The sequence below is a fragment of the Humulus lupulus genome, chromosome 8 (assembly GCF_963169125.1).
Source record: "Humulus lupulus chromosome 8, drHumLupu1.1, whole genome shotgun sequence".
Classification (NCBI taxonomy): domain Eukaryota; kingdom Viridiplantae; phylum Streptophyta; class Magnoliopsida; order Rosales; family Cannabaceae; genus Humulus; species Humulus lupulus.
Genome location: NC_084800.1, coordinates 70,103,843 through 70,130,273, shown reverse-complemented (window position 1 = coordinate 70,130,273; position 26,431 = coordinate 70,103,843). Strand labels below are relative to the sequence as shown.

General features: G+C 32.7%; 1 protein-coding gene across 1 annotated transcript; it reads left to right on the top strand.

Annotated features, from left to right (window-relative positions):
* The first annotated feature begins 4,681 nt into the window (after nucleotides 1-4,681).
* LOC133795578 (F-box/LRR-repeat protein At3g26922-like) lies at nucleotides 4,682-6,229 on the top strand. The gene is made up of 2 exons (XM_062233032.1): nucleotides 4,682-5,911; nucleotides 6,053-6,229. The coding sequence occupies exons 1-2, from the start codon at nucleotides 4,703-4,705 to the stop codon at nucleotides 6,227-6,229; spliced, it is 1,386 nt and encodes a 461-aa protein (XP_062089016.1). The 5' UTR covers nucleotides 4,682-4,702.
* Nucleotides 6,230-26,431: the final 20,202 nt, after the last annotated feature.

Genomic DNA, 26,431 nt, shown 5'->3' with positions numbered 1-26,431 from the left:
GACCGTCGAGGAATTTAAAGGTTGATCGTTCTCAGGGGTCGTTCATATAATAATTCCCACTCGAACCAGAGGTAAGAAAACAATGTATGAATACAGTTGCACCCTGTATAGGTATGTGACATGCATGGTTTGATATTAAGGCATGTTGGTTGATATATGTGGACATGGATTGCATATTAAATGCTATTGAACGTTGTTTACCTGTTTGAGACACTGACTAGTCAGGGACCGACTCTAAAGTCGAGATTTATGCATTGAATGACTCTATAGCATTAATGCCAGACCGACCCTAGGGTCGAGAGACTTATAAGTGCTTGCCTGGCTTACAACCAGATGATTATAGCCAAGGTACATGACCCCGGTGACTGTTTGTCACATGGCTAAGGGACGTTGTCCATAGTTTCGACTCCAGAGTCGTGAGGAAGGTTATGTTGGTGACTAATCACCTTGCGCCTGTCCTAAACGAACTTATAAACGAATCACTATTCAGTTAAGCCCTGGTGACCCTATCGTCACATGGCAAGAGGGAGCGATGCCCATTACTGTGACTTTTAGCCATTGTCACCTATTTGTTGGACTGATAGTCCTAGATGGTTATTATGATCGTTGATGATATTATATCATGCTTTGTTATGTTTTCTTGCTGGGCCTCGGCTCATGGGTGCTACGTGGTGCAGGTAAAGGAAAGGAAAAGCTTGGCCAACCCTGAGTGGAGAGCTTGGGCGATGTGATGTACATACAGGGCCGCTTGACTGCCACTGTCAAGGAGTTCTCAGAGGGACTAGGGGTTTTCCCTATTTTTGCCGCTTAGGCCGGCGGGGATTGTATATTTGGAACTGTAGCAACTCTTTTGTAACTTGAACTACTTGTAAACATTTTAAAAAGGCTCATGAGCAGTTTATTTACTTAATGAAAATTGCCCTTTCCTTTTTACTGGTTTTACACCTTAACCTATTAATGACACCTAGATCACGTTTTAACCAAAGGACTCGGGTAGCGGGTCAAATTTCCGGTTCACCGTTCACCGTAACTGTTCTGGGGTAGCCAGGGCGTTACAATGTAACTCTCTATTATATGTTACAATATGTGACACTCTATGTCACATTTATTTAATCTAAAACATTATATTATAAAATTATATAATATTACATTATATTATAAAATAATATAACAGATCACTCCATGTGGATGTCATGACTTTCTTTTTCTATAAAGTATTTGCACACTCAGATTGAATGTGTCCAAATCCTTCACATTCCCTGCACTGAATACCCTTTTTATTAGTCTCAAAGGGTTTATAAAAATTACCTTTTGGGTTTTTGCATATGGCCTTTTTGTTTCCCAATTTCTTTATGTATTTTCGTCAACAGAGCCATCTCATCATCCTCATCATCCGAGCTTTCCTTCTTTTCTTTAGAGGATTTCAAGGCAATAGATTTTTCCTTGATTTCCTCTGTCTTACCTTTTTGTCTAATTTGTTGGTTTAGTTCAAAAGTTCGAAGTGAACCCATCAGTTCCTCTACTTTTATTTTGTCCAGATCTTTTGCTTCTTCAATTGCAGTTAGCTTTGTCTGAAACTTGTCAGGGAGAACTCTAACAATTTTTCGAACCAAAACATTCTCTTCAAGTTTTTCACCAAGAGAAAAATATTCGTTAGCAATATCTGACAATTTCTCATAAAATTCAGTAAGGGTTTCATTTTCATTCATTTTCAAATTTTCAAATTTTGTTGTGAGCATAACAAGCCTAGAACGCTTGACATCAACAATTCCTTCAAATTGAGTTTGAAGAATTTGCCAAGCATCTTTGGCCGAAACACATGAAGAAATCAATTTAATGTAACCTTCACCAACACCATTAAAAATAACATGTAATGCTTTATTGTAACTGGACAGTTTATCTTCAGCATCAGTCCATTCAAGTTCAGATTTTACCTTAGTTATATCATCGCTTTCTGCTGGAGGAGTCCAACCACTTAAAATAGCTCTCCAAGCCTTTTCATCTTGAGATTTGATAAAGGCTCTCATTCTAACTTTCCAATATGGATAGTTTGAATCGTTGAGTAAAGGGGGGCGAGTTATGGAACCTCCTTCTGTGAAAAAAGACATTGCAAGAACAAGAACAACAAACGGAATAAACCAAGATCACCTCAGAAATGAGTGACCTGCTCTGATACCAATTGAAATTCCGTTTTTAGTAATTACCAAATATATTAAACCAAGTAAATTAATTAAAGTGCGGAATGGTAATTAACTGTTTACACAGATTACAGTTCTGTCGGGACAGAAACCAAACTTGTCATGACAGAAACTGAACACAATAAAAAGACACTGCAAAACAATAAAGAACACAACAAATTTTTACAAGGTTCAGAAACCCTTTCGGATAACCTACTCCTTGGGGCCACGCCCAGAGAATAAAACCAATTAATAAAGAATCACAAGTACAAAAACATTGACTTAAACAAAACAAGATTCCCTCTTGAGATTTGCCGCAACTTGTTGTACTTCTCTTCACTAATCTAATCTTGATTGAAACGCTCAACCACTTGAACTCCCTTCAATGGCCAGCGAGTGCTTGCATCCTCCCGATGCAAAGCTTGTAAAAAATCTTCTCCCGAAGACTATAAATGTTGTGTTCAAATTACAATGTGTATTCACTCATGAATATGGTATAAACTCACCACTAAAAACTAAACACACATAATTCTACAAGATCACGTGAATACTTATGATCTTGAATACAAAGAGGAACTCTCACAAATATTACAGTAAAGCTTACGAATAATGCACCAAAGAGTTCACTTTTCTCACTACCTTTAGAGCCCTACTTATAGAGTCTTTTTCGTGCTCACAAAGGCAGAGAAAGAATTCCTTTAATAAAGGCAAGAATCACAGTAGATATTCTTGATTGATGAAGAGTTGCATTTTTTAGAAAATGCTGATCCGACAGATGTGATATCGGCGGGGACAGCTCAGACCTGTGTTGGATAAAAAACAAGCTAAAAAAGGAAACAATAATTAATGACATTAAGAACCAGTTTCCTGATTGCAATCCTTGAGCTGCACGAAAAATATATAAGCAAATATTCCAAAAACAACTTTGGGTAAGTATCGAATATTTGCAATGTACTTTTTCATTTTATAAACAAAATGAGACAATAAGGGAAACCAAAATTCACAAAAAAGGAAATCAAATATTTCTGAAAATTATAATAAGGGAAACCAAACATTTCCGAAAAGTATAATAAAGGGAAACACACATTTCCGAATGTTATAATAAATGGAAACAACTAAATCCACCAATTTATCTTTTAAGAAAAAGATATTTCTATAAAAATGCAAATTATAAGATTTTACAATATCAAAACAATTTCAAAGTAGAAATAGATGCAAATCATTGGATTTTGCATAAAATTTGATAAAACGATTCTCTTGAGACATAAATTTTCACTCTACTGTCCATTAGTTGTGATTTTAATTTTTAATTTTGGTATTTTCAAGTTACACACCCCAAACATGTGTGTGCATGGCCACTCATTTTTTTTCATCATGGCCTGCCGTGCTTGTGTCTCCTAAGCATAGTTTAGACTGGTACCGGAAAATATCTTAATTTTTCTTTTTAATATTATATATTATCGAATATGTCTTTTAGTAAATTACTTTGTTCTAAATATTTTAATATTATGATATATGCATATTAATTTTATTTAATTAGTTTTTATTTTAAAGTTATTTTGAATTTTTTATTTTTTCATGAGTTGTTGAATGATATATCATACCACAAAATATATATATATTGAGTTAAAAATATAAAAACTAAATATCATGAAAAAATTGATATACCATACTACAACAAATATATACACTAGTTGAAAAATAATATACCAACAATTCATAAAAAAATTTAAAAAATCAATATAACTTCTTGATACTATTAATTTTGGTCATTTACTGTAGTTTATCCGAAAGTGTATTGTAAAATTAAGCCAAAACACAATACCAAAACAATATATATTCCAATTTTTATTATTTCTAAAAATCACATTTAAGTATAATTTTGTGGTGATGAATGCTACATATATATTCTTCGTTTCGATACTTTATTATAATCTTGGAATACAACAACTTTATAATATTTATTATTTCTTCAATTTATGAAATTATTCATCCTCAAAAAAAATTAATTTTAAATTATTCTATGGAAGTTATTCTACGGAAGGCTTAAAAGCCTTTAAACTCCTGTCATAAAGATACGTGTCACGTTTTTTTGAGTAATTGCTTGCACATTTGCACACACAGGCCGCTTCCTACGCCTCTTTCTTGGGACGCAAGCATCAAAACCATTCTTCTTTTCCAACCAAAATCCACACTCATATCTGTTTCACCATCAATTCTCTCACTTTCTCATCCTCTCTTTCGTGAAACCCTCCCCAATTGCCAAGCCCTCAATCCTTTGAGTCAAGAGAAAAATTCTGCAGCAACAAGTAAGGACGAACGAAATTTATTTTTCTCTTTAAAATTCAGCATCTAGTTTTACATGAATCAAAGCAAATTACTTGATCACTGACTTTATTTTCGTTTCTTTTGCTGTTTCTTGATACAGGCCACAATCCAATTTGTGTTGTTTTTAAGTTATGGCTGTAACGGGTTGGGAAAAGAATAGGGGTCGTCCGGCGAAAAAAAGAGTTAAATTGACACCAATGGCTGAGGATAGAATTTCGAAACTACCGAATACAGTTATCGGTCACATTCTGTCGTTTCTCCCCACGGAGGATGCTACTCAGACATGCCTCCTTTCAAAGCGTTGGAAACTCATGTGGCATCTTGTGCCCACACTTTCTTTCTCCGATACTAATTTTCATTGGTCATGGGATTTCTACAACTATGTGGAAAACTGTTTGGCACATCGAAAGAAGGGTATGTATTACATGGACGATTCAGTCATTACAAGTTTTAAGCTTGAGATGGGTTATTTCTATCAAACAAGCAATTCTGCCCTCCTAGATGAATGGTTAGCTTTTGCAGTTAAGAATAAAGTAAAGGAAATAAATCTTCGCTTGAATTTTTCTCCGGAGGATGGTTACTATTACTTGTTACCTAAAACAGTAGTCAACTCTATAGATCTGACTATTTTGGAGTTGGAGGGGTTAGATTTGGGTACTAGTTCAATTAAACTTCCTGCATTGAAAACTTTGTCACTGAAATTCTGTTACTTTGATGATTATGACTTGGGTGATGGGCTATTTAAGTTTTTGTTGGGTTGCCCTTCCCTTGAGAAATTGCTCATAGATTCGAGTCTCAACTTAAGTTCTGCTGATGATCAGCTTCGTTTACAAAGTTCAAGCCTCAAGTTTATAAAAATTGACAATTTAGAAAATGTAGTACCTCTTCAAGTTGAAGCCATAAATCTTGAGTCTTTGGAGCTAAGTGGATTTATCTTTAAAAACTCAAGTCTTTCTGCATGCAAGGCAATTAGGAATCTCTCCCTAACTTTTAATGATAATGACTGTATTGAGAACATGTCATCATTAGAGTATATTATTTCTAACCTTCCCCTACTTGAGAACTTGACTTTGAAGGACTACTATAAATTGAAGTTGGAGCAGTGTGAGCGTATTAAAATCTCGAATCAACAGTTGAAAAGTTTCAATTTAAAGAATGGGAATGCTAAATATGATCATGGAATGAATGTTATTATTGAATCAGCTCCAAAATTAACATCCTTTTGTTATGAAGGTAATATTAACTTTACCATAGCAATGGAGTCATCTCATTCATTGAATGGAATATTCTTGATCCGTAATCTACATGAGAACTACGACTCAAATTGGTTTAATAGTATAATGATTTTTCTTCTAAATCTCAATTGCTCTTGGAATATTGTAATTCTGCATGTGCACTCAGAAAAGGTATGTTCATTCCTTGTCTTCTTTTTTATTTCATTATTTCTCTTGTTTTATTATGTGGTTGTATTTCAAGTTTGTATTAATAGTCCATGTAACTGACTTTGATATGTTTATTCGTTTTCTTAAATCTATAAATACATGTAGGATCTCATCTTGTCAGATAATTTCAAAAGAATATGTCGTTCTCCCTTGCTTAATTGGAAGCATCTTAGAGTTAATACTACTTGTAAGCCAAAGAATATGTCAGACTTGAAAGATGCCTTGATGTGGATCTCACCCTCTTTAGAAACATTATCTATTAATGAAAAAGTCCTACTTTAGCTGTAAATGCTAATTGTATGAGCAGGTAGGGATGATCTTTTATTTTGTTTTGTTTGCTAGTGTTGCTACTTTAGTCCTTTTGAGATTGTATTTAATTACTTTATCAGTAAGTTGGTATGAATGAGTTTGACTACTTAGCATATAAGAATGTGATATTTTTCTTTTCTTGTATCTGCTTGTAAATGAGTAGATAGGATGCTATTATTAATATTATATAAAAATCTTTCATTCTTGCAATTTTCAAAAATCTACAAACTTGACCTCACATTGGTAGAACTGTTAATAAGATATATAGTTTAGCTGAACTCATCTAATTTGATGAATGGAAACTTCAAACTTCAAGTTCAACCTAGGTAGAGCTTCATATTTGCTATAATGATTATTCGTATTCAATATGAGCTAATGATTCTAGAGCTTCATATTTGCTATAATGATTATTTGTATTCAATATGAGCTATTGATTCTATGTCAGCATTGAAATTAAGTTGATGAAGTAAACTTAATGGTTAAGTTATCAAGTCAATAAACACATTTTCTATAAAATTATTTCAACCAAAAACGCTGAACGGAGATAAGAGAAGTCAGTAGACAGAAGATGAAGTCAGCTCCCTCTTTCTCTGTAAAAATATAGCAGTCAGCAGAATACCTCTTTCTTCTTAAAAAGCAGAAAAGATAAGGTAATTATTAGAAATGTAAACCTAACAGTAACATATGTTTTTCATGGCTGAACTGGTTTTAGACAATAACATGTCTTTCAAGGTGGTGAATCTATCAGCCTCCAAAAACCATGATTTTGTGTTTTCTATTCTAATTGATTGCACTTTCACTTTACTTGCCTAAGAAACTGTATTGACCGCTACTATGGATTTTCCCTCGCCTGTGCCTTCGACCGAGAGCCCATCTCAAAAGAGACCTTCTCAATCGAAAAAGAAAAAGGATTTGAATGACTCAATAGTTTAGGGATACAATGAATATCTGCTTGACAAAACTACTGCAATGGAAATAGATGCCAAAACCTCATAGGCTTCTTTTATTACAAAAGTACTTGAAAGAAATGCCTTTCTCCATATCTAAGGCCATTTGCATGGCCTCTAACTATCTCTCTCAGCTTGGGGATTCGGACCGAAACAAGTTTGAATTTGACTGTGACTGGAATTTGTTAAACCACTCTTCAATCTCTCGGCTTCCTTCTTCAGTACCTGATACTGACCTAAACGAGTAGGCATAATCAGTACTATATGAGAAAAGCAGTAACCATGTTGTCCACATGAGATGTAATTAAAGATTTGAGCAAGCTCTCCTCAACTGTTTGCTTATACGTATGTGAAAAACTTTCTACTACTATCTTTAGTGACATAAATGATACATAATACTGCCTCTTACTTAGGAAATTTTGCAGATCGTTCATAGAAATTAGTCGGATAACTAATTATGCGACATGTTATATAATGACAAGCGGATAACTAAATTAAGGTACTATTAGTTTTTGGCAAATTGAGAAGATATAGTATTCAATTCAAGCCGCTATTTATTAGTATCCAACTTTTTTAACAGTTATATTGCATGAAAATAAAACATCCCAAAATACAAGACATGTTTAAGTTTCTATTTCCATTGCTTGTCTTAGCTGTAGGTTGTTATATTGGTAGTATTCTGTTTATGCTCCTCACCTTTACAGAGCTTAGTACTTTTCTCTCTGTTTTACTCATCTCTGTAAAGCTCAAATTACAAGGCTGCTAGCTGCTTCGAGGGTACCCTTTGTGGCATAACCGAACCTTTGTTTCGTTTGGGTATTCTTGACTCTAAAGTTTAATTAGTTATGTCTTCCACGAACGCTTTTGGTTTATCAATACATATTACTTAGTATATTAGCAATATAAGATAAACATAGAATTGTTGATATTTGGGACTCCATTTCTTGTTGTGTACTCTCTCTTCTTTTGGTCCAAAGGTTTTTTTTTCTTAAAAACTTTAAACAGTCGCTCGCTTAACCTCTTGAAGTGGCCTTAAGTGACCTTTTAAGGTCATAAGGTAGTTGAATATTCGAGTTGGATGCAGATTTGTGAACCACGTTTATATAAAATAAAGGTGATAGAAAGTCTGCACAATTAACCATTTAGTCAATTTAATATATTCGACGTCGGAGTGAACCATTCCATCCTTGTTTATTAATTTTAAAAAAATACAAAACGAAGTTCGTTTATGAAACTAATTATGTAGATGTGACTACTAATAATACGAAGGGAGATTATACTGTAGGTTTAATTTCAATATAATAATGCTAGATACATACTTAAAATGTACACATATTTTACACACAATAATGTTTATGTAATTTACACATCATTGTTTGTAAAAATTGTGTACAATTTAAATGTGTTACAATGATTACTCATTTCAATAAACTAAATATATCATATTTTAGTTGATCTTTCTCAATAGATTTATCCACGTGTTTCCGTTGAAAAAAATTGAATTGTTACTAGCACACACTACGGAAAAACACTAAATTTGTTGTCCAACACAACAACTAAATCCCAAACACTAAATAGTTAGAGCTTTATATTTCCTAGAGACGTGGGTTGAGTTTTAGAGAACTTGAAGCTTCAATCAAGTTTTGCTTGTTAAACAGGTGTGGTAAATGATTGGAAACCCCTCTAGCTTGGTAAGTAGAGTAGTTAGTGCTTGCTATTTTCCACATTCAATTCAAGCATTTTGGTTGACAAGTAGCACTCTAAATCTTCTCTTGTGTGGAGAAGTTTGCTTTGGGGAAAGAGATGTGATTTTAAAGGGTGTTTGTTTTGAGTAGTTGAGTTGTTTTGGAAAGTGTTGAGGGACTTAGGATGGTAGTAATATTAAGCTTGTATATAAAATGATTCACTTTACCCTTAAAATATATGTAGACCACACAAATTATTAATTTTACCCTCTTAAAATTTAAACCAAATATAGAAAGAGATTTAGATTCTCATTCTCACATTAACTTTACCGCATAACCTCTAAGAGATTATAGATGGAAAACGGGAAATGGGAATGCTGTTAAAATTATTTATGATTCTTAGAATCCTAGACCACAAGTTTCAAAGCTTAAGTATTCTTCATAACTTTTTGTTATAGATTTTAAGGAGAAAAAAATGATGATTATTGGGATGCGGAACTCATAGAAAGGTTGTCCACCAATAAGAATATGTCTTTGATCACTTTTCGACCCAACGAAATAGAAAAGATTATTCTCAAGTAAGGATGTCAATTTAACCTACGGGGTATGGTCCCTACGTGTACTCATCCCCTAATGGAGTGGGAGCGTGGGACATAACCCCATTCCAAACTTGTCCAATTTACATTATAAATTTATTTTAATATAAATATTATTAAAAATATATAATATAATAAAATATATTTCCTAATTATACAATTTCATTTATTATTATTATTTTATCAATTTAAAGAAAAAAATAAAACTTTTTTATTAAATAGGTGCCTGATGGGGCTCTTGACCCTGAGATGGAGTGAGGATAGGGGCGTCATCTCCGACTCCGTCCTTCCCCATTTACATCCCTATTCTCAAGCGATTCAACCTCGAAAGTACCTTTTAATTCCAAAAAAACCTTACCATAGCAATCAAAGGATCTCGTGGCATGCCATTAGTAGCAAGGACACAACCAACCAATGACTTAGCACGCTTTCAAAACCTTTTGGAAGTAGGGAGGATGGATCGATGTCTTCATTAACAATATCATCTTCATCTAAAGCCAAAGATTCATACAACTCGACAAGCTCGTTGTTCATTGTTATAACATTGAAAAAGGTCAAAAAAATCAGTTCACTTCGGTGAGTCTCCCACCTAAGAGAGAGAAAGTAGGCTTACTTTATTTGCTGTTTCCTATAAGCAAAAAAAAAAAAAAAAGATTAAAGTTACTAATTGTTAAAAAAAATGCTCTAAAATACAAATAGGACATATACTCTTTTTTATAGTTCCTCTCATTTCTCTCTCTTAGTTTCTCCCATCTAGGACCCGAGCACACCACATTTCCTCACAAAAATACTCCATTGAACTCAACCCATCGTCGGTGATGATACTTGTTTTGGCTAGTTTTTTTGCTAATAAATAATTAAATAAAAGCTTAAAAAATGTAGAAAAAGACCGAAGGATTTACGTGGTTCAGGTTATTAATTAACTCTAGTCCACGAGTCACTTGTATTAAGATGAGAGAAGTTTGAAGGTTTCAAGCTTCTATGGAGTTTCAAGCGGTGTTTTGGCAATGCTCTGAGTACAAAAAGTCTAGGGATCATTTACAATGTGTGTCCTAGTCCTATTTATAGATGGTTGTGGGTAATTAATTTCCTAATGGGAATTTATTATAATTATTCTTCCTTAATCAGGTTTTAAATGAATAATAAATTATACATTCCAATAGTTAATATGTTGGTGGGCCCATGCTGATCATAGTGGGTCCAATTACGAGATTTTAGCCCACTACTTTTTGGGATAGCATGTCTCTGATAGTGTCAGGGGTAGCTACACGTTTTCCCATGTTAGGCGTCGTCGTGAGACATCTCGTTTGTCGTTTGTACAGACTTGACACCACAATTTGTGCAACAGTAAAATGTTAGACAGCTGCTTATGGTCCAAGGTTGTCGTGCTTGATACCTGACACTCTACTTCAGGCCTAGAGGAAGAATCTCGTAGGCCTGTAGGATTTGAATGGAAGAGAAGATCTGGAGGACATTATGGACGTAGATGTCGGGAAATAGCTTGCCAAGAGGACATACTTCTTTGGAGGTGGTGAACGATCAATAAAGGGCAAGGCTTTCCTTCCATGGAGCTCTAGGCGAGCTCTAAGAGTCTTAATTAATTTTTGTGATGACTTAATTACTCTTATGTATGTCACGTGTCACTTGGTGAAAACATAGACAATAAAAATATTAAATTATATGACATCCTACTTATTTAGAAGGAAAATAGACATCCCTCAAATAAAAATGAAAAGAAAAAATGAGTTCGTCCCAAAAGTTTAATTAGTTTTATTGGCAAATCGGTCTCCAAATTTTTTTTTGGCGAATTGGTCCTCCAATTGTTAGTGATCAACGATGAATGACTAATGCTACCAATAAATTAAAGTTGGGGGACCAATTTTCCAAAGAAACAAGTATGGAGACCAACTTGCCAAATTGTGTATGGTTGGAGTACCTACTAGTCTAGGGCTGACAATTCGTGTAAACATGTTGTATTCGTGTCGACACGATTATGACATGAAATGATTAAAGTAAATATAAACACGACACGATTATTAAACGTATAATAAACATGAACACACGATTATTTTAGCAGGTCACACGACACGATAACACGATTATGACACGATTAATGTGTTATAATACAACACGAAATTGACACAATTAATCATAACTAAAATTATGAAACATATGATAATTATTCGTGTTATCGTGTTGACACGCTTATGACACGACACGATTATAGTAAATACGAACACAACATGATTATTAAACGTGTCGAAAACTCAAACTCAAACACAAACAAAATACAATTATTTAACAATTTATTTTCATGTCGTGTCGTGACCCGAATTGCCACCTCTACCTACTATACAAATAATAAACCTTAACTTTATTGTCTAAATTTCTCAAGACATATCTTTTTCATACCACCAATTTTTTTTTTTAATGAAACTCCTTATAAATTGGTTTTTAACATGCCTTTATATTAAACAATAAGCTTATTAGATTGGAAGTTTATCATCCACCCCCACCAAATTGTATTTTTATGAGAAAGAAAAAAAATATAGCTTTGTAGTCCAAAAAAAAGTATAGTTTTTTCATACTATATTATAATCTTGCGACAGAAACAGTGTTTTATATTTTATTATTTCTTCAAATGATGAAATTATTTATGGAAGTTATATTTCAGGGAGGGCTAAACTATTTTTTCGGAAGGGTTTTTCTGAGTGATTGCAGAAGGCGCTTCCTATGCCTCTTTCTTGGGACGAGAGCAGCAAAATTATTCTTCTTCTTCAAGCAAAACCCACAATCATATCTGTTTCACCATCAATACTCTCAGTCTTTCTCTCTCTCATTCTCAGATTCTCATCCTCTCTTTCGTGAAACCCTCCCCACTTGCCAAGCCCTCAATCCTTTGAGTCTTCTCCATACATTCTCGTTGAAGAAGGAGAAAACTGCTGCAGCTACAAGTAATGGTTAACGAAAATTTATTTATGGAGTCTGTTTATTTTCTCTTTATACACTGTATACCCTTGGAACTCGTGACCCCATCAAAACTGAGCACCAACCCAAGAGCTCATCTTCAAAAGGCATGGCTCCTACTGTGTCCAATGAAGCTTCTTCTTCGTCCTTTACTCCTGAACAATGCCAGTAGCTGCTCACCTTCTTAGCCAATCAAATGAAATCTCGCCCCACTGAGACCACGCCATCTGCTTCACAAATTTGTGGAACAATTTCTAACTCCTCCTCTTAGTTAATTGACTCTGGGGCTAGTCACCATATTTGCAAGGCAAAGTCTATTTTCTTGTTTTGACACCACTATTTATCCCAAGTCTATTTTCATGCCAAATGGTCTAAGTGCTTCTGTGATTAAAGCTGGCACTACCAGACTTTCACCTTTCTCAATTTTATGTAATGTTCTTTTTGTCCCTACATTTACTGTCAATTTGATTTATGTTAGTGCTATTTACAAAGAATTGAATTGTACAGTTATATTTGATTTAAATAAATGCACAATCCAGGACAAAAATTGCCATTCTCTAATTGGGAGGGCTGAATATCTTGGCAATCTTTGCATCATGGCCTTTGCTTTTTTCGTTGCTGCGGTCACACCACATATTTGGCATAACACCCAGCATTACACATCATAGAATCTAATAATTGCTTGTTATCTTTAAGTGTTATTTACAATAGCGCATACACCTTGCATTATTTGTCATCTTGCTAGACAAAGAAATTTGGCTTTAATAATGTTTATGAATGTATTTTTGATCTCATTCACATAGAAATTTAGGGTCCTTTTAACAAAGAAACAAGAGAAGGATATAGATATTTTCTTACTATTATGGATGATCATTCTAGATTTACATGGTTGTTTTTACTCAAAGCCAAGCTATTGGAGGTGACAGACTGGTTGACAGCAGCTTTGGAAGAAAGGTGCGGCAAGGGAAATGTGGTCTTGCTACTTGCCTGGGTAGTTAGTTATCTTTGGAAAACAAAACCACTCAAGTTAGTTTTTATATTTATAAATATAGACCAAGTCTAATTGTGATTTCAGTACATCTTATGGCATAGTTTTGTTTCATGAATTTTCAGGGAACATATGCATCACATGTACAAGAGGCCATGGCACAAGGCCTTGTTCTTTTTGGAACAAGCATAGGAGTCGTCTAGGCTAGACTGGCCTATTGGAGCTGGAGAGGAAAATCCAACGGTAATTTATTTGAGAAGCATTCACTTCAATTGACATAGGTGTTTTCGTTGAAATATAATAATGATATTATACATACAAAAGCTATTTCATTATTAACTTTATAAATTTTACTGTCATTATTGAACAAAATGTACCTTATTTAAATGATGATGATTTGTTAATTTTCCCCAAGCTTGTCTAACTTCATACTGGGTTGAATTAGTATAGTATGTAACTCTACTTTTTTCATCATTTAAATATATATAAATTCTCGTACAAGGCTTTAAGAAATTATATATCATGTGCGCACTAGTTAGTAGTTACAAATTTAAAGGGACAGCATGCATGTTGCAGAAATTTTGCAATAATAAATTAAAATCAACTTAAATAAATAAAAAAGAGCAGATCAAGTGTTAAAATTAGACAAGAAATAGGCAATAGTAATACAACCCAAAACATTTTTTAGAACATTATATATTACAATCAGATACATTATAATTCAATATAAAATATGTTATGTTGAACTCCAATTTCACAATATTAATCTCCAATTCGAATAATGCCCACTAGTAGAGCGACTTCAGGTGACTGTTTATCTCTTTCCTCTTCTTTGTTGACTGAACATCATTTAGCACATATCTGGAGTATTGTACCAAGCAACTCCCAAGGAGGGGACCAGATACACTACTACATAGAGGGACACTCAGCTTTGGGTAACAATGCAGTGTACCAAAATGAACTAGGGGTTATATTTTCTGACATAAAAGTTTTATTGTCTAGCTTTCTAGGAGCATATTTTTCTCACGTTAGTCGTAACTTTAATGTTGCGGCTCGTGGACTGACTAAGTATGCCCTTAGGCTCGTGGACTGACTAAGTATGCCCTTAGGATAGACGATGAGCTTTGTTGGATGGAAGAGACCCCTCCTCCCATTTGTAATGATGCTTTTTTGCAATCTTAATCTAATGGTAGTTTTTGACAATATATATATATATATATATAATTAACATACTTGTTTTTTTTCTTCTCAAAATCAATGACTATTAAAGGAAGCCTAAAAATATTATGATTAGTATAAAAAAAATTGAACTTTTCTTAGACTAAGTATGGTTTATTTAATGAAAAATTTGCAAATGTCAAGAACATTATTTAAATTTTACCGTAAAAATTGGTGTACAACATAAACAACAACAATCACTACAACAAAATAGATGTTTTATGACTTTAATTGGGAGACATTGGAAGTCTACAATGTCTCCCACTAAGTGAGACGTTGTTGCTAGGGTCATTGTAGGTATATATCCCACGTCTCCCATTGGGAGACGTGCCTCACTTCCCACGTCTCCTAGTGGGAGAGGTGGAAAGTCAAACGTTGACTTTCCACCTCTCCCATTGGGAGACGTGGGAAGTGACTCACCTCTCCCAATGGGAGACGTGGGAAGTCCCTAGGAGACATCCCACGTCTCTCACATTTAAAAAAAATAAATTAAATAAATTTATAATTAATATTATTTTAATTTGATTTAATAATTAATTAAATTGAAATAATATTAATTTAAATTGAAATTATTTTAATCTAAATTTAAATTAATTTAATAATCAATTAAATTGAAAGAAAAAAATATATTTGTTAGATATATACAAGAAATACAATATTTGTTGGAAATATTCAAAATGAACACTAATTATTTAAAAATATGAGTAATTTATTATTAAATTGAAACTTTTTAAAAAATGCATACATATTATTCTACTTAATTATTATAAATGTTAAAAAATTTCTGCTAAAGTTACTTACCTAAGGTTGCTTAATGCGTAGAGTATTAGGGATCTCGACATCAGGAAGATTCATAGAGAAAAAAAGATTGAAAGCGCTGACGATCACTGATACAATCTCCTCACGGTTATTTAGCTCTGAATTCACCGGATCACAACAATAAACATGATATGCATATGGTGCCAAAATAAACAACATCCAATGTTCACTGTATAAGAAAAACAAAAAAATTATAGCTCAAATGTTAAACAAAGAAATTATTGATATGGGTCGGAAAAATGACAAGTTTTTAAACTTACCCATGGTTCCAAGGGACAAGCATAACTTGTTCTTTTGATTTTACGTCATTGCAACGTCTGAACAAATTCTGAACACGATCGTCGAATGAACTCCCTTGAGTGGCGACGATATTAGGATTGACAAATAAAAACTTATTTTGGCGACCTTGTTGTACCACATATCTGTAAATGAACCTAATACAAAAATATGAAAAATTGTTATATGAATGAATAAATCAAATTAGAAAATTAAATGAACAAACTTATTTGTGAGATATATACCTCATGTAGCTGACGAGTACTGCTTGTCCAATCTTCTCCTTTCGAGCAAACTGAAGTATGTCATCCTTGAATATATAACAGTGAGACATATCCTGATCAAAAACTTTAGACTCTATGCCTAGATTGACACACTCGCCATCATCCCAATGAGATACGATATTCTGTAATCGTTCCAATGGAGTGTGGGCCAATTGTGTTGGAGGAGTTTGTTGTCGTCTTCTTTCTCGAGGTTGTTGTGTTGATGGAGCTCTTGGTCGTTGTGATTTGGTACAATTATATCAACAATTAAAAAAATTGCAAACAAATATAGAATTGTAAAGATAATTATGTAAAAACATGGCATCACCTCATGTGTTACATCTTCAGATATAATGACAAAATCCTTAGGCCACGCTATTGGCGTCCCAATGGCCTGAGCAACTATGTACATGTCCAAATCAGGATATGCAAAAGGGAGAGGACAGGTTGGCTTAAGAACACTCGTAATCATAACTTGGAAGTTGTTGCCTGCCTCTCTTTCAATGAGTGTACCTGATGCAACAATGTTTGAAACCGAACCAATTGCTAATTGGCATGCTCGGCCATGCATAAGAAACATATTATATACAAATAATCATGTTGAAGCAGTAAAGAAATTTATTTGGTTTCAGAATATTCAAGAAAGTTTAATTACCTCTTGCAAAAGAGGTTGTAGTGCAACAATGTGGTGTTCTGCTTGAGGCACTACTGGGTCTGGAGTATAGTAGGACGCCTGCGCTGGTGGCACTGGTGGGTCGGGCACATAGTATGATGATGGCGCTGGTGGGACTCCAACGTTAGATCCTGACCCGCTCTGTTGGGCCAATAATTTTCTCAAGAGCTCATCTTGTTGCTGAAGGCGCTATTCTAGGCGTTGTGCTTGTTGACGATGCTCTTCTTCTTGTTTTCGAAATCTTTCTTCAAATTCCTTTCTAATGTCGTCCTTTCTAATGTCTGAAACCTTATTTGATGTGTTTTGTAATTCTGACACAACCTATCAAATCAACATACCAAAAACAACCAAAAATGTCATCTTGTAATTAAGTACTAATTAATGACAACTTTCAATAATCAACACAATTTACCTTTTGTTCTATCAAACTACTAAAAGTTCGATAATGTTCGTCTTGTAACCATTTTGAGTTCCTTGACTTAGATGGAAATTTGGTCTTTATCCAATTAAAATGTTCCCTTCAATTATAAATATGCTGTTAAACAATTGAATATACGAAATTACACAACTTAAACTTAATGTATTATATGAATATAAATCACTCGATATAAGGTTGAATTTCATTTATATTCTGCAACACAAGACGATGCGCTTCATCTAGAAGACCTCGACTTACTGTGCATACAACGCTACCACGACGACTCTGAATCTCAACATTTTCAACATCATTTAACCCAATTTTCTGTACAGCAGTCATGTATTCAGAACAAAATTCAACTGCCTCTTCTGCAATATAACATTCGACGATGCATCCTTCCGGCCGACTTCTATTCCTAACATACCCCTTAAGAATCTTCATATATCGCTCAAATGGATACATCCATCTTAAATAAACTGGACCACAACATCTTAGTTCTCTAACCAAGTGAACTGTCAAATGGATCATTATATCAAAAAATGCCGGCGGAAAATATTTCTCCAACTCACACAATACCTCAACAATTTCATCTCTTAACTTAGGTAACTTTAGCGGATCAATCACCTTACAACACAGTGACTTGAAAAACAAGCATAACCTTGTGATTACATCTCGAACTCTCCTAGGCAACATAGATCGAATGGCCACTGGTAGCAAATGTTGCATTAGAATATGACAATCGTGAGATTTCATGCCAGTCAGAATACAATTTTTCATGTCTACCAATGACCTTATATTTGAGGAATATCCGTCTGGAACTTTTATATTAAACAAACATTTGCAAATTTCCATTCTTTCGTCTTTAGTAAGAGTGTAAGCTGCAGGAGGTAAATATGTTCGTCTCTTATCTGGTTTTGGAGTCAATTCATCCCTTATACCCATTGCAACCAAGTCTTGTCTAGCCTTAATTCCATCCTTAGTTTTCCCAGGAATATTCAACAAAGTGCCAATCAAACTATCACATACATTTTTCTCTATGTGCATAACATCTAAATTATGACGTATAAGTAAGAAAGGCCAATATTCAAGTTCGAAGAAAACAGGTTTCTTTTTATAACACCCTTTTGGCTCCTCCACAACCTTGGCCTTGCGACTACGTTTCATCTTTGTAGGTGTACGAACTTTGGGCTTCCCTAACTTGAACACAATTTTAGACATCTTCTCAAGTACTTGGATCCCATTCAATGGCTCAGGAGCCTCTTCAAACTCTTGTTTACCATTGAATGCCTTCTTCCAAGTCCGAAGTTTATGCGTATTAGGCAAGAACTTCCTATGTCCCATATAACATATTTTCCGAGAGTGTTTCAAGTATTCAGAACATGTTTTTTCTTGACAAACGGGGCAAGCTTTATATCCTTTCACACTAAACCCAGATAAATTTCCATAAGCAGGAAAGTCATTAATTGTCCACAATAAGACCGCTCTAAGATTAAATTCTTCCTGCCTATACGCATCATAAACCTTAACCCCTTCATCCCACAAAGTTTTCAAGTCATCTATAAGAGGAGCTAGATAGACGTCAATATCATTACCAGGTTGTTTAGGTCCTGATATCAACAATGTCAAAATCGTAAACTTTCTCTTCATACACAACCATGGGGGTAGATTGTAAATAACAAGCATAACAGGCCAACAACTATACTTACTGCTAAGGGATGCGTGTGGATTAAACCCGTCAGTTGAAAGACCTAGACGAATATTACGAGATTCATTTCCAAAAGAAGACCACTTCAAATCAACTCTCTTCCAAGCAAGGGTGTCAGCTGGATGTCTTAATTTACCATCCTCTATTCTTTCATTAGCATGCCACGACAAACTTTTAGCATGTTCGGCATTTCTAAACAATCGGATGAAACAAGGAATTGGCGGAAGGTACCACAAAACTTTGGCAGGTACTCCTTCCTTGACATCGTCACCATTTCTTTTCTTTTGCCATCGTGACTCACTACAAGTAGGACACGATTTTGCGTCTGCAAAACTATTTCGATACAATATGCAATCATTAGGACATGCATGAATTTTTTCGTACTGCATGCCTAATGAGCATAACGTCTTCTTTGCCTCATAAAATGAAATTGGAATTTCATTAACTTCAAGCAATAACTCCTTCAAGAAACCAAATAACTCAGTAATGCTTTTATCACTCCAGCCATGTTTAGCTTTTAGATTGTACAACCTAAGAAGTGCAGATAATTTTGTAAATCTTGTACAACCAGGGTAAATTGGTTTCTCGGCATCATTAAGGAGTGTCTCAAACTTATTTGGGTCTACTCCTGATCCATAATGTGCGTCGTCAATCATTTCATCTAATGGATCCCAGTTCTCCTCCACTATATTCCTCCTCACTCCTTTTGGTCTACTTGACAGAGTTGGAGCAATCGGAGCTATCTCCCCATGGTAATACCAAATTGTGTAACTCTTGTCAATCCCATTGAAATATAAGTGTTCTTTAATCTTTTTAAGATCCATCTTTTTAACATTTCCACACTTAAGACATGGACAATAAGTAAAATTTGGGTCTTTCACATTTTCCGAACAAAACCTTAAGAACAAATCGACCCCGTTCCTATATTCCGCAGATAACCTATTCGCTGACATCCACTGTTTATCCATATATTCTCCTATGTCTATGGAAAAGAAAAGAAACAACACTAAATAAGCACGTGATAAAGTTGTATGTCTATATAAAACTAATTTTTTATTATCCTAGATAAAATCGGGCAGCATTTCCCCTATAATAGTGACCTAACCATCTGCATGTGAATATCAAAACAAACAATTCAAACAACATACAATAAGTTTCTTCCTTATAGAATGTCTATATAAAACTAATTGTTTATTATCCTAGATAAAATCAGGCAGCATTTCCCCTATAATAGTGACCTAACCATCTGCATGTGAATAGCAAAACAAACAATTCAAACAACATACAATAAGTTTCTTCCTTATAGCTCCGCAGCACACAGTCAAATTTATCAGAACCTACTTCGCTAATACACACAAGTTCTCAACCTTCCGTTATCACCGCAGCACACAATTTTAATCTCAGAACCTACTTCACTATGGATGAATATTTAAGATATTCAAACTCCTCTAACATTTGTTTAATAATATTAAAAGTAGAAGTAAGAGAATATATATGTACCTCTTGCAATCTTTAATCCAAAAGCTAGCAAAGTTACTTCACTTAGTAATCAAATTCGCTATTAAATCCACAAACCAATAAAATAAAATTAATAAATAATAAATAAAACATCACTAAATATCTAGCAATATATAACGTATTATTGTAATTTTAGAAACTTAATTACCTCAAATGTGTGATTGATATTGGAATTTTGATGCAAAATACTCTCTAAAATCTCACCACAAAAATCACAACCTATGAAATTAAATTAATTAATATGTTAAACATTACTAAACAAATATCACTAAATATCTAATAATAGTAAATGATATTGGTAAACAAATAAAAAAAATCCGAATGTGCCGCTAATTATAACCTCAACAAAAAATTAATATAAAATTTCATAACCTAAAAACTTAATAATAAACAAAAACATAAAAATTATCATATATTTCTATTTTATAAATTATTTAATAAATTTATTTTAACATAACTATATATATAACAAAATAGTTACAATTTAAAAAAAATTCAAAAATACAAAAATATATCTAAATTTCGAAATAAAAAATGATAAAAATTAAAAAAAATCATGAACATATATACTCTAATGAAATATATACAATGTGATAGGTTAAATTAAAAAAAAAAACTAAAAAATCATAAATCTCAAAAAACTTCCATGGAAAAACCACAAAAACATACAATGTATATAAAAAATGCATAAAAATGTAAAACTAACACAAAATCATGTATATTACTCATCCTAATGCAAAACCTATGATTTATTTGCAAAATAATTAACTAAAAAGCAATAAAATAAAATAAAAACATACCTTAGAACCCTAAAAAAACGCAGCCCCAATACTCTCCTCTGGTTTGCATGCTCTCGGGTTGGTGATGATATGTGAGGAAGACAAGCATTTTTGGTCATATATGAAGGGAGCACATCCAACGTCTCCCACTGGGAGACGTGGGACACGTGGCACGTCTCCCAGTGGGAGACGTTGGATGTACCCATAAACACTACCCAGCCTATTTCCAACGTCTTCCACCATTTTCAATGTCTTCCAATTGTAGCCATTAATATAAACTTTCAATGTCTTACACCATTAGACATTTAAAACCCCTGATAAGTTTTAATGTCTTACACTAATGGTGTAAGACATTGTAGGGAGTCATTGTATATCAAATTTGTTGTAGTGAATGTAAGAGCATCTCTAATGGAGTGCCATAAAGGTGATGCATTGCTATATTTTAGCATATTCTAAAAAAAAAATACTATTTTAATAGTGTTCTAATATGTGTGTCAAATTTGGCAAATACTACAAATTATGCCAAATTTGGTAAAAGTAGATTGCTATAGTTTCAATTTTTTTTATTTTAATTTTTGCCTGGCGTCACTAGAGAACCAACATCCTGAGTATATCAATCGTGACACTAACCAATTAATGCAAATAACAAAAGCTTCGGTGTATATAACTGTCGCCAAACCCTTTTTTTTTTAGTAGTGGATGTTTTATTTTCCTTTATATTGGAGCAAACCTAGTGTGGTGTTTGTTACTTAGCAACAATGGTAAGAAGGGGAAGAAGAGCATATAATATTGATGGAGAATAATTGGCGTTTAATATAGATTGGGACATTTTTGTTGATGCAAGAGCAACTCCAATGACAAAAGCCATTTTAGTGTAGAACCAACATTGAAATGGTAAAATTTAGCACCATATTTACAAAAAATTACACCAAAAAATATATTCTCTAATGAAATACAATATCATTTTATTATTATATTCAATAAATATATTATATATTTAAAAAAGTTATATTAATAATAGAATAAATAACATTTCGGCCCTCAAACTATGATCACTTATATAATTGTGTCCCCTGAATGATTCACAGTATTAAAAATTCTCTCTGAACTATGTATGTTATTAAAATATGAGACTTCTGTTAGATTTTGTCCAAGGTGGCTAATAGATTGATGATCTGGCATTGCCATGTATAGAATAATTAATAATTTTTCCCCCCAAACTTTGACTACTACCAAATTGTGTCATTTTTATTAAAACTTTTTTTTTTTTTAAGAAAACCTATTTTTTTTTTTAAAACAATAATTATATCCTTTAAAATTAAAAAAAAGAAAGTCATTTTGAAAGAATAAGAAAATAAACAACACTAAACATTTCAAATTAATTAAATAAATTTTCAAATACTCAAAAATTAAAAATCTAATTAATAACAAATAACTTTTCTTAACAATATAAAATAAATATATCTTAAAATAAAAATTAAAAACAATTCCTAAAACAAAGTTTGTTCTGTTTGGGTTTTATGCTCTTATAAAACTATGTCGGACATGTAACTCGATTTTATATTATTAATAAAAAAAAAGTATAAATTATTTAGTTTGATAATTGTGTTGCTTGCTTGTTTTATTACATGATTATTGGAATAATACGAACATTTATAAAATCCCGAACATATAAATAATTACAATTATAGTGATTAGGTTACAGTGGATTATAATTGTAATTATATGTTCAAAAGAACAAGTCCTAAAATTAAGTCAGTGCATTGGATTTTCACTGATCTCGTAATTTACGATATGATCTACTTACACATTCGGGTGTGATGTCTTATCCAAGGCATTGACCAAGTAGATAAGATCAGATGTATTTTGTTACCACTACAAGAAATAAGGTTTTTGTCGGCGCAATTCGGAATTGCGTCGGCAAAAACAACTTTCACCGGCGCATTTAGTGAATTGCGCCGGCAAAAACAACTTCCACCGACGCATTTAGTGAATTGCGCCGGCAAAAACAAGAACTTTTGCCGGCGCAAAAGTAACATCAATTTAAAAAAAAAAATACCATAGACTTTTGCCGGCGCATTTCACCTAACGCGCCGGCAAAAGTCAAATGTGCATTTTTAATTTGTGCACGTTTTCAAGAAAGTAGGTGGCTAGATCTTTGCCGGCGCATTTTGTTGCGTCGGCAAAAGTCTATTTTGCGTCGGTAAAAGTCGGACTAAGTAAAACGACACCGTTTTGTCCTAGGGTTTATTAAATACTTTTGCCGGCGCATTTTTAGAATTTTTTCGGCGCAACGAAACGCACCAGCAAAAGTCATAGCGATATTAGACCTGCCGTGAGCCCTTCTTCCCCATTTCAGATTTTTTTTTCAGAAAAAAGCTTCTCTCTCTCTCTCTCCTCTATGTTAATGGAATCCGACCACCCCGTGAGCCATAATCCCACCGTGGCTCAGCTCATATAGTGAACCTCTTCTCTCTCAAGGTTAGTAAATCAAATGAGAAATTTTTTAATATTTTTATATTTTTTTCTCTATATCTCGTTTTGTAATTGTATATTTTTTTTGTTATTCTCTCTCTATAAACAGGTGTTACAGCTCCAATCTCTCGGTGGAATAACTCAAAAAGTTAGTTTATGTATATATTTATATCTGTTTATATATATATATTGGTTTATATATATTTATATTGGTTTATATATATGTATATATCTGTTTATATATTGTTACACCCAGATTTCGAGCCTTGAGAATTGTGATCTCGAAAGCTGGATTCGTCAGGTATGAGCTCGCAATATCTAGAATACGTGTTCGCAACCTAGGTGCCGAACCTTCAAAACAGATGGCAACCTCGAAATGGCGGTCTCGAAGCCTTGCAAGCTTGGAAGACAGAACATCGTGATACGTCCATTGTCGTGTGACCTCGGATCAAGTGGCCCGAGCTTGGCTTAAGTGTGAGCTCGGTGTTTCATTCTAAGTTGATTTTGAGAAAATAATACAACTCGAAAGTCACTCAGAGACCTGGGATGGTACGACGCTGACGATGTTGATTGCTGACTTCGAACATCTTAGTGAGTTACTTGGAGAGACGCAGTCTACATTTATTGTTGTAACTTCTCTATAATAAGAGGATATTTATTAGTCAGTTATACGCCCCCTGGTCTTCAGGGGATGTTTCCTTGTATATAGGAGTTACAGGCTTTTAAAGCCATTAAATTTATTAATGTAAAAGATAACTTCCCAGAGACGTGTGGGATAGTATTCTGAGACTTCCTCTATAAATAGAGAAGTCATGCACCTTTGTAAATGACCGAAATTTTGTGATCTTGAGGGAACCTCTGGAAAATTCATTCTCGAAGAATTTTCAGAGATTTCCAAAGTCTTAATAAAAAGGACTCGTGGACTAGGCAGAGTTAACTGCTGAACCACGTAAAAACTCTCTTTGTTTTACTGTATTTCTTCTGGCCATAATTCATTACTGTTTACGTGCTCTACATTTTAAGTTGATGAAAAACGGCGTCAACATATATATATATATAGCAGTTTATATACATATGTTTATATATATGTCCGTATATATGTATATTTATATTTATATGTCTTCTTATTTTTTTATATATGTATATATGTTTGTTTATGTATATATGTATATATGTTTATATGTATATATGTAAATGTGTGTGTACATATGTTTATTTAAGGTTACTTTTTTTTAGAAAATTGATTAATATATATGTATGTGTGTGATATTTGGTATTATAATTATATTTTTCTGTTAAAAAAAACAAATAAATCTGTATAGTTTTAGAAAAATGAGATTAATAATGAAAAGAAAATATGGTTTTAGTATTTATTAAAAAAAACTGATTTGAGTATGTATATTTTTTAATTTTAATGGTTAATATGTATATTAAAAAATAGATTAGATTATGTATATTAAAAAATATATATATTATATTTTTTTATATTAAATATTATTTGTTTATAAATATTTACTAAATAAATTGTTTTGATGTTACGGATATAAAAAGATTTGATATATGTTATTAATCTTGGTTTATGCTGTGCATGCTATGAGAATATTCTGTATATTGCTCTGGGAATATTCTGTATATTGTGTGTAGTTTGCAGGTTTTATAATTTTTTTTGGATAGTTTAAAATATAGCCGTTATGCTGGCTAAATTTCGTTAGTCTTAAGAAAATTAACATTAATTACAAAAATTATAGCCATTAACATTAATTTTTATTTTAATGCTTTATATTTATTTGTTTATCTTAATAACAACTATTTTTAAGATATTTTATAATATATGTTTTTTGTATTTATTAACTTTTTTTGTAAAATAAAAAAAACAGATTTGAATATGTATTTTTTTTATTTGAATGCTTTATATGTATTTGTTTATTTTTGCTTGTTAATATTTATTATATTGTATTTTGTGATATATATATATATTAGTTAAAGTATGAACTTAAAAAAAATTAAGATTAATAATGTATGTTTATATTTTTAAATTGTTTTATATTAAATGTGATATGTTTGTAAATATGTATTTAATAATTTTTTTGTATTAATAAAAAAAAAAGTTTTGGTATATGTTTTTTTGTGGTTAAATATTTGTTAATGTATATATATGTTTTGTATGATCTGTGAATATTCTGGTTATATATGTGTTTAATTTGTAGGTTTTTCAATTTTTGGGATAGTTTGAAATATAGTCGTTATGCTGCCCAAATTTTGTTAGAATTAGTAAAATTTATAAAATTTTAATAATTAATTACATAAAAATTTAAGTATAATTAAAAATTCATCAAAAAAATAATTTTTAACTATAATTTAAATAAAATAAAATTACCAATTATAATAATTAATAATTAATTTTAACATTAATATGTAACGACCCACTAATCTAGACTACTTGGACCATTAACGAATCTATACATAAAACTTACATTTTTGCGGAAATACCATAATTATATTGAAAACTTATGGAAACAAAGGTTACTTTCATAAAATAAGTAGGATATGGGTACCCATTGTCTTTAAAACAAAAATAACTTAAAAACTAAAAAGGGTTACATAGAAAATGCGGAAAATACATTTAAAACCATAAAAACATAAACAAGACTACATCCTCGAATCGAATAACGCTCGGCCCCTTGACTCCATTCACCATCGATACACATCCTCTAAGCGTCACGAATCTTTCCGCCTCTAAAGCTTATTTCCTGCACATAAACAGAAAGGAATGAGCCTAATGCCCAGCAAGGAAAATCTAACACATAGTCATAAACATAAACATAATGTCATAATAACGTAAAGACAT